General features: G+C 31.1%; 1 protein-coding gene across 2 annotated transcripts; it reads left to right on the plus strand.

Annotated features, from left to right (window-relative positions):
- Window positions 1–5,221: 5,221 nt before the first annotated feature.
- Window positions 5,222–8,884, plus strand: LOC119605971. Of its 2 annotated transcripts, none has more exons than XM_037959323.1 (6): window positions 5,222–5,350; window positions 6,187–6,290; window positions 6,349–7,170; window positions 7,809–8,002; window positions 8,065–8,221; window positions 8,282–8,880. In XM_037959323.1, exons 2-6 carry the CDS (start codon window positions 6,200–6,202, stop codon window positions 8,734–8,736), a joined length of 1,719 nt encoding a protein of 572 aa, XP_037815251.1. In that variant the 5' UTR covers window positions 5,222–5,350; window positions 6,187–6,199; the 3' UTR covers window positions 8,737–8,880. The 2 variants fall into 2 exon arrangements, with proteins under 2 accessions (XP_037815251.1, XP_037815252.1); XM_037959324.1 differs by lacking the exon at window positions 5,222–5,350 and adding an exon at window positions 6,031–6,088 and having other exon boundaries at window positions 8,282–8,884.
- Window positions 8,885–10,847: the final 1,963 nt, after the last annotated feature.

Raw genomic sequence — 10,847 nt, forward strand, 5'->3', positions numbered from 1 at the left:
CATTCAATATGAAAGGCCAATTATTGCAATTTATTGTTAGAAAATTTTAAATATTTATTATTTTAAAAAGCTTAAAAATTCAACATTATACTTATTTCTTTAACATATTTACTCATGTAAACAATTTATTCATAATCTTTTATATAAATCTTCATTTAAATTTATGTCTTTGTTATTGCTGTTAAAGGCAATATTATTATATCTTTTGCATAGACTTTAATGCTTTTTTAGTACCATTGTTATCAGTAACATAGATATTTTTCTTATATGAACATTCAAATTCAAACAATAATTAATGTTTCTTTTCCCTAAACAAAAAGCAAATAAGACAAAAACTTTGTTGTTTTCTTGGCATGATGTTGTTATTTCCTTGTAGGACATGTAAGTGAGTTTTGAAAAATAAACTTTTTGTAACAGATTCTTTCACACATGACTACAAATGATGTGTTTATGACATAATTATTAAAAAAATAAACTTTTCGATAAAGTTAATTTATAGCAAAACAAATAAGAATAAAGAAATGTTTTGTTTTTATTTCTTAAATAATTGGCCAAATAAAGGGAAATTATAGAACATAGATATGGATATAGAAATATAGAACTAGAACAGTACTAGAACAAGACTAGAACAGAACTAGAACAGAACAGAACTGAACAAAACTAGAACAGAACCAGAACAGAACTAGAACAGAACTAGAACAGAACTAGAACAGAACTAGAATAGAACTAGAACAGAACTAGAACAGAACTAGAACAGAACTAGAAAAGAACTAGAACAGAACTAGAACAGAACTAGAACAGAACTAGAACAGAACTAGAACAGAACTAGAACAGAACTAGAACAGAACTAGAACAGAACTAGAACAGAACTAGAACAGAACTAGAACAGAACTAGAACAGAACTAGAACAGAACTAGAACAGAACTAGAACAGAACTAGAACAGAACAGAACTAGAACAGAACTAGAACAGAACTAGAACAGAACTAGAACAGAACTAGAACAGAACTAGAAAACAGAACTAGAACAGAACTAGAACAGAACTAGAACAGAACTAGAACAGAACTAGAACAGAACTAGAACAGAACTAGAACAGAACTAGAACAGAACTAGAACAGAACTAGAACAGAACTAGAACAGAACTAGAACAGAACTAGAACAGAACTAGAACAGAACTAGAACAGAACTAGAACAGAACTAGAACAGAACTAGAACAGAACTAGAACAGAACTAGAACAGAACTAGAACAGAACTAGAACAGAACTAGAACAGAACTAGAACAGAACTAGAACAGAATTAGAACAGAACTAGAACAGAACTAGAACAAACTAGAACAGAACTAGAACAGAACTAGAACAGAACTAGAACAGAACTAGAACAGAACTAGAACAGAACTAGAACAGAACTAGAACAGAACTAGAACAGAACTAGAATAGAACTAGAACAGAACTAGAACAGAACTAAACAGAACTAGAACAGAACTAGAACTAGAACAGAACTAGAACAGAACTGAACTAGAACAGAACTAGAACAGAACTAGAACAGAACTAGAACAGAACTAGAACAGAACTAGAACTAGAATACGAACTAGAACAGGAACTAGAACAGAACTAACAGAACTAGAACAGAATAACAACGAAACTAGAACAGAACTAGAACAGAACTAGACATGAACTAGAACAGAACTAGAACAGAACTAGAACAACACTAGAAACAGAACATAGAACAGAACTAGAACAGAGCTAGAACAGAACTAGAACAGAACTAGACCAGAACTAGAACAGAACTAGAACAGAACTAGAACAGAACTAGAACCGAAACTAGACAGCAGAACTAGAACAGAACTAAACAGAACTAGAAACCTAGAACTAGAACTAGAACAGAACTCACGAAACTAGGAACTAGAACTAGAACAGAACTAGAACAGAAACTAGAACAGAACTAGAACAGAACTAGAACAGAACTAGAACAGAACTAGAACAGAACTAGAACAGAACTAGAACAGAACTGGAACAGAACTAGACAGAACTAGAACAGAACTAGAACAGAACTAGAACAGAACTAGAACAGAACTAGACAGAACTAGAACAGAACTAGAACTAGAACAGAACTAGAACAGAACTAGAACAGAACTAGAACAGAACTTAGAACAGAACTAGAACAGAACTAGAACAGAACTAGAACAGAACTAGAAAACTAGAACAGAACTAGAACAGAACTAGAACAGAACTAGAACAGAACTAGAACAGAACTAGAACAGAACTAGAACAGAACTAGACACAGAACTAGAAACAGAACTAGAACAGAAACTAGAACAAGAACTAGAACAGAACTAGAACAGAACCTAGAACAGAACTAGAACAGAACTAGAACAGAACTAGAACAGAACTAGAACAGAACTAGAACAGAACTAGAACAGAACCTAGAACGAACGAATGCACAGAACTAGAACAGAACTAGAACAGAACTAGAACAGAACTAGAACAGAACTAGAACAGAACTAGAACCATAACTAGAACAGAACTACATAGAACTTAACTACATAGAACTTAACTACATAGAACTGAACTATAACTGAACTAGAATAGAACTAGAACTGAACTAGAGCAGAAGATATGAACAAAAGAATAAACCTTCACTACATTTCCTCCACTCCCACGTTTGATGGCTATTAAATTTTCCATAAAAAAAAACAAATCAAAAAACCCTTCCATAAACTTTAATAAAGAATATTTATTAACTAGGTCAAAAGCCACTAAAATTTCATTTATCATTTCTGTGAATAAAAAAAAGTATCAAAAGAGAAAACAGATCCAACCAACACTCAAGCAAACAAAACCATCATGAATGATATAATAAAATTGCAACAGAATATATAAAAGTATGAAAGCATGTGATGAAACAGGAAACCATTGGCTTTAGCACCACTAAATCATCAAATGTAAAACAGTTACAAATTGTAGGATTGAATGTAACAACAAGCGAGTGAACAAGAAAAATCTTACATTTTTTCACATAAAATAAAAATGAAAAAGCATAAAAAGAAAATGGGGAAAAAATAATATAAAGAAATCACGAGGAAGAAAAAGCCACTACTCTAGATAAAATGTCAGTGAAGAAACACAAGACGAATGACAATAAACTGCAAGCAATTTATTTGATGTAAAATGCTAGCAATAAAAATTGCAGCCACTTTATGTATAAAGCGGCAGTGTTAGGTGTGTCGGCAACAAAAAAGTCTCTTATACTGCACTATCATTCGTCATAGTAAGCAATAGTTTCATATCTATACAGCAATGATGTTACAAGAGATGCCGGGTTAGTAGGTAAGTATATTTTGTCACATATAAACCATCACCGCAGCACTCATCACTTAAGTGTATATGCTGCCAGTGAAACTTTAAAATAATTAATTCTTTATTGTTGACATTTGTTGGTACACTCATGATTGATATGCATGTGACGGAGTATTTTGATACATTTCAAAAGAAAGTAAACAGAAGAGAGAAAAGCTAGAATACTTTGAGTTCTATCTCAAAGATCTGTAAGTTCTGTAACGAATTTTTAAGAACGACGCAAAACGCAATCGCCGAAAGATTGTCAACTCAGCACCACCCGCATGGAAAGCCTATAGCATAATGTTACAACAACACAATTCCGGCCGAATTCAAAATTTTAATCTAAACGTTCGAAAGTCTTTGAAAAATCTTTCTTTCCAGCCGAACTAACCATTTCATTTCAATCTGTCCGAAATTCTCTGAATCCTCTTTCTATAAAAACACATTATTTTTATTCGATCTGGCCGAATTAATACATGTACAAAATTCTTTGTGAAACCTTCTTAATTAGAATCGAATTTATATTAAAAACCTTTTTCCACCCAGCCGAAATCATTACAATCTTGCCGAAATTGGAATCGAAAACCCATATTCTCAGACGGAATTTTTTATTTAATTCGGCCGAATAAACTTTTTCATTTCAATTTGTTCAAAATTCTTTGGAAACCTTTTCATGTCTAACCGATTTTATACGAAATTTTTCAAATTATTTAATCAAATTGGAAAAAAATGGCCCACCGAATAATTATTAAAAATTTTTTTCGGCTGAATAACTTTTTTCAAAATTATTTTTCTACGTCTAAATTAATTTGCTTAAAAAATTGTCTAGCCGAATACAAATGTTTAATTCGGCTGCATTATGTTGGTTAGTCAAAATAAAGTTTTTATATACACAATCTTTGCAACACATTTTTCAGACAAATTAATTTTTTGTAAACTAAAAATTTAAAAAATTATAAGTCCGGCCGAATAATTTTTTGCTGAATTTATTTACTTAAAAAAAATATCTAGCCGAATGCAAAGGTCTTATGTTGGACAGACAAAAAAATATTAGAAATATTTGAGACCTGCCGAATAATTTTCTACTGATTTTTTTTAAATTAATTTCTTTTCAAATGAGATTTTATATATTGAAAACTTTTTCGGTTTCTAAAAGTAAATTTTCATTCAAAATATGCCATCCGAATCAAAATATCTTATTCGCCTGGAGTATGTTGGAATTCTGCAATATTATTGTCTGTCCAGCCGAATTAATTTTTTATAATTTAAAAAAAAATTTAAGATTTTGAAATCTATTTCTGTCTCTACAAATTAATTTACTTCATAAATTGTCCAGCCGAATCCAAATGTTTTATTCGGCCGGACTATGTTGGACAGGTAAAATAAATGTTCTATATACCCTATCATTGAAACACTTTCTGTCTGTTTAGCCAGATTAAGTTTTTGAAAATTTTGATATTAAAAAAAATATCAAAGTACGGCCGAATAATTTGTTTTCAAGTAATTTCTTGTCATATGAGATTTTGTATATTTGTCTTTCTCTTCAACTTTAAAAATTACGTGTAATAGAATCCCGTTTTTATTATAAATACAATTTAAAACATTTAATTGCGCTTTAAATACCGCTCATTTGGCAACACTATTATTTCACTTAATATTTCTTTCATTTATTTTTAATTAAAATTCTTCGTCAGTTTGTCTTGCTCTAAAATTCTACAACAATTTGTAGTAGATACAATTAAATATAAATAAAACCTGTTTATATACAAAAATAAATATGCTCTGTCTCTCTATCTGCCCCCAACTCACCACTCGTCTTTACTATTTTCAACACTCACTCTTGGCAAGTGGTAAAATTTGTTGAGAATCTAACAAAATTTTTCACACAGTTGATGGTGAGATCTTGAAAATGCAGCACGTGTGTGTGTAAATATTGTTTAATTAAACGAAGTTTCTTATTAACAAGAAAATTATCATAGAAAAGAATTTATAAACAATCGAATTAATAACAAATGTAAGTGTTGAAAATTTATAATAAATAGTATAAATTTAAAGTTAAAATAAATAATTCATTTTGTAAACATGACTGCTATAGGTATAAATTTACGCATCGTCATGTATGGTGTTTGTTTTGTTAAAGAAATCAAATAAAATCAATAAAATGTAGCAATTATTTCTTATTGAAGCTAAACTAATTATTTTAATTAATGCAATTAAATTGAAATAATTGTATGTATAAATAAATCTTGCGGCTGTGCGCTGTATTTTTGTTAAAAAAAACAAACACAAACAAATAAAATGTGTGTATACGGTGGTGAAATTAACAAAACCGGCTGCTAGTGCAAAAACAATAACACAACACACACTCACTACAGATAAAACTATAGGAGAAAAAGAGATAGAAGTAAACAAATAAAAACAATTATTTGCTCACCATAGTGGGGAAAAGAGAATAAATGAAAATATTATACAGAGAAGGAGAATGATTAAATTTTACATTGATTTTGTTTTGCTATAAACTTCGTATGTATGTTTTAGCTCGTGCTGTTGTCATTGTTGTTGTTGTACTCAAAACAAAAATAACAAATTGTTATTGTTATACACACGCACATTCGTACCCATATAATTGATTACATAGAATTGTTGTTTAATTGAAATGAAAAAGTGACAGAGACAAAAACAGTGTTGTTGCTAGACGTAGTAGTAGCGAATAACAATTGTTGTGATTCATTAAATAAATTATTAATTAAAAGTAATTAATTAATAATATTTTTCTCAGTTTACTTGGCAACAAATGTCTTTATATTATAATTTTTTTCACTTAACTTGTAACTTTTGTTTTCATTGCAGTTTTCCTTTCACCATGGAATTTACTTTGCAGGAGATGGATGATTTAGATTTAAAAAATCTTCTTGAGGAATGGAATTTATCACAACATTATGAACATTTCATAGGTAAATTTAATTAATTTAACTACAATATTAATTACTTATTAATTTAATTTTCTTTTAGAACAAAGAGTTTTCTTAAATGTTTTGGGCATTTTGAAGTCTCATCATATCGATAAATTATTTGCAAATCTGCCCATAGGAGATCAAGTACGCTTTGAACATAAACTGGAATTATGGAAACAAAACCAGTTATTTTCTTTTAAACCCCACAACAAAGACTCCCCACATAATAGTAAAGCTACACAACCCATAGAAATTAATAAAGAAAAATCCCATAATGTACAACGTCCCGAGGAAACAGAATTCAAAACTACCGCCGTTATAGTTCCACAATTATCGGTAGCACCCTCTATACAAGTACCCAGCTCTACACCACGTAAAACTATGGATCACAACAAATCGGCAGCTTCCTCCTCACACTCTATTACTAAACCTATAACAGCTTCACCCATTTTTATGAGCACTGGTCTGGCAAAACAACCCGCCATGGCTATGATGCCAGTACGCTATAACTTACGCACTATTTTGGAAGAAACCAGTGGCGGCCAAATGATTATGAATTATTATGAAAAACATAAAATTTTACGTGAAGAACATCGTACCGCCTTGATTAATGTAATTGCCCGTTATATTGATGCCAATGGTGGTGTGTTATCATTAGCGGAAAGTAATCAATTAGAACGACAAATTGTGGAGCTATTTCCTACGGAAAAAGAGGAATTTTATCGCACAAATAGACGTGGCCGCATCTATAATAAAGTGGCCAATATGAAGCGAGTTTATAAGAAATTTTCCATGGCCCCTGAAGATATACCACGGGCATCAATTGAAAATTCTTCAACCTCGGCATATTCGGCAGCTTCATCGCCGGTAGAGATTATAAGTGAGTATTTTTTCTTGAAAGAACAAACTGCAAACTAGACTGTCATAAAAACTATAGATCAAAGTCCAGACTGTAGTCTAGACTGTGGTCCAGACTAGGGTCCATACTATAGACTAGAACTATAGACTAGACTAGACTATAGTCCAGACTATAGACTAGATTTTAGTCCATACTATAGACTATACCATAGTCCAGACTATAGACTATAATATAGTCCAGACTATAGGCTAGAATATAAATCAGACTATAAATAGATTATAAACCACACTATAGACGAGATTATAGTCCAGGATATAGTCCAGAATATAGACAAGACTATAGTCCAGACTATCGACAAGACTTTAATTCAGACTATAGACAAGACTATAGTTCCAGCTATAGACAAGACTGTGGTCCAGACTCTTGTATATAGTCCAGACTATAGACAAGACTATAGTCCAGACTATAGTTCATAATATAGACAAGACTATAGTCCACACTATAGACTAACTTTTAAACAAGTCTGAAGTTTCGACTAATGCTTAGACTAGAGATCTGTTTTTGAACTAGACTGTAGTCCAGACTATTGATTCGTCTATATACAAGTTTATGGTGAAATCATTTCTATATATTGACTTATTCAACATTTATCATTTCAGAAGAGGAAGACAGTGATGAATATGATGACTATACAATTAGCGAATTTCGCTCATCAGACCATACACCCGAAGAGTACAATCAATTTTGGAAAAGTACACAAAAAATGCGTTTAAAACATATAGAAGATATCGAATCCCTGGCACAAATTTTAGAAAAATGGCCAGAATACAAGCAACACAATGCCGTGGAATTTGTAAGTACAAAATAGTTTTAAATTTTCAAATAAATTTCTATATTTTTCTTAATACTTCACAGATAAATGTAGATTTCAAGGCCAAATATCCCGATGCTACTTCTTTCGCAGAAATATTCCATCAAAATAAAAGCAAGCTAGAGAAACTGTTATATGGCAAAGTGGCAGTTTGTTCGGCCGGCTATAAATATTTACAGCAGTATCAAAGATGTTCATATGGTTGGTATTTACAATAACAATACAAACATTTAATTTTAATAAAAAATTCTTTCCCTATAGAATCCCAAAATCTCATTATTTTATGGGTAATGCATCAGCTATTCCCGCCCAGTCAAAAAGTTGTGGTCGATGAAATGGGCAATAAACGTAAAAAACGTTATTCCATACAATACTCTCAAAATGCTTTTGTCTGCATACGCAGCACTTTAGCCTCCTTGGAGTCAGCTCTAGAGACTCAACTCAGTTCTGCCACACCTCCCATGATTCTGGTAGTGGGCGAATTGGCTGGTGAAATTGATCAAATATTTGTTTACTTTGAGGGAGTACGTTTTCCTATGGATTCCGTAATAGCAGCTGCTCAATTGGTTTGTGAATTATTTTTCCTCTTCGATTTGGATTATCCGGAGGAGGCAGTTTTATATTATTACTTCGTTCAGACTTATTTTTTGAATATTGAACCAGAAATTAAAAATACCAAAATTTATACAGTTATTAATGAAATTAATGCCTGTTAGTTAAGTTTTTAGAAATAAAATGAGTTTATTGTTTAATTAAAAAAGTAATAATGTGTTTTTATTTAAAATTTAGAAATCAAATTTCTTGTAAGCACCTTCAACACGAGCCTTTTTTTGTTTTGTAATTACATTTTTTAAAATGCCACACATTTTTACCAAAATTACTTTTCAGCACTTGCAACTGACATATCCATCAAATTACTTAATAACCAGATTTCAATTTATTTATTAACATCTTAACGTCTTTTCTTTAATTGTTTCCATTTGTGTTTTTTGATGAATTTTCTTTAATAAATAACATTTTCCAAATATTTTTGCTTAGTACTTGAGTATTCTTAAGAAGATTTTCATTTAATTACATTTAAACAAGATTTAATCACAAAACCCTTCAGACGTCATTCTAATTTGGTTTCCTTTTCAATTAAACAATAAAAGAAAAGACGTCGGTTGAATGAATGACCGACAATGTTTAATTTAAATTTGTAATTCAAATATGTTTTTGTTCATGGAAAATTTTCTTTAAACTAAACCATAAAGTAAATATTAAAAAAAATTAAATACAGACCTAAAATTTTAAAAGAACAACAATGGGCTTTAAAAATACAGTAGACATTAGATTATTGTGTATACTATAGAATAGACTAGGACTGTGGTTGTTTTTGTAAGTGCTTTAAACAGTAAAAATCCGAAAATCCCAGAGTTATTATAGAAACACGCAGTTTAGACTATAGTCTAGTCTAGTCTATAGTCTAGTCTATAGTCTAGTCTATAGTCTAGTCTATAGTCTAGTCTATAGTCTAGTCTATAGTCTAGTCTATAGTCTAGTCTATAGTATAGTCTATAGGTAAGTCTATAGTCTAGTCTATAGTCTAGTCTAGTCTATAGTCTAGTCTAGTCTATAGTCTAGTCTATAGTCTAGTCTATAGTCTAGTCTATAGTCTAATCTACAGTCAAGTCTATAGTCTAGTCTATAGTCTAGTCTATAGTCTAGTCTATAGTCAAGTCTATAGTCTAGTCTATAGTCTAGTCTATAGTCTAGTCTATAGTCTAGTCTATATCTAGTCTATAGTCTAGTCTATAATCTAGTCTATAGTCTAGTCTATAGTCTAGTCTATAGTCTAGTCTATAGTCTAGTCTATAGTCTAGTCTATAGTCTAGTCTATAGTCTAGTCTATAGTCTAGTCTATAGTCTAGTCTATAGCCTAGTTTATAGTCTAGTCTATAGCCTAGTCTATAGTCTAGTATATCTAGTCTAGTCTATAGTCTAGTCTAGTCTAGTCTAGTCTAGTCTATAGTCTAGTCTATAGTCTAGTCTATAGTCTAGTCTATAGTCTAGTCTATAGTCTAGTCTATAGTCTAGTCTATAGTCTAGTCTATAGTCTAGTCTATAGTCTAGTCTATAGTCTAGTCTATAGTCTAGTCTATAGTCTAGTCTATAGTCTAGTCTATAGTCTAGTCTATAGTCTAGTCTATAGTCTAGTCTATAGTCTAGTCTATAGTCTAGTCTATAGTCTAGTCTATAGTCTAGTCTATAGTCTAGTCTATAGTCTAGTCTATAGTCTAGTCTATAGTCTAGTCTATAGTCTAGTCTATAGTCTAGTCTATAGTCTAGTCTATAGTCTAGTCTAGTCTATAGTCTAGTCTATAGTCTAGTCTATAGTCTAGTCTATAGTCTAGTCTATAGTCTAGTCTATAGTCTAGTCTATAGTCTAGTCTATAGTCTAGTCTATAGTCTAGTCTATAGTCTAGTCTATAGTCTAGTCTATAGTCTAGTCTATAGTCTAGTCTATAGTCTAGTCTATAGTCTAGTCTATAGTCTAGTCTATAGTAGTCTATAGTCTAGTCTATAGTCTAGTCTATAGTCTAGTCTATAGTCTAGTCTATAGTCTAGTCTATAGTCTAGTCTATAGTCTAGTCTATAGTCTAGTCTATAGTCTAGTCTATAGTCTAGTCTATAGTCTAGTCTATAGTCTAGTCTATAGTCTAGTCTATAGTCTAGTCTATAGTCTAGTCTATAGTCTAGTCTATAGTCTAGTCTATAGTCTAGTCTATAGTCTAGTCTATAGTCTAGTCTATAGTCTAGTCTATAGTCTAGTCTATAGTCTAGTCTA

This window comes from Lucilia sericata, unplaced genomic scaffold (genome assembly GCF_015586225.1).
Source record: "Lucilia sericata isolate MDLA Ls3-8-SP2 unplaced genomic scaffold, ASM1558622v1 Contig000542F_arrow, whole genome shotgun sequence".
Taxonomy (NCBI): domain Eukaryota; kingdom Metazoa; phylum Arthropoda; class Insecta; order Diptera; family Calliphoridae; genus Lucilia; species Lucilia sericata.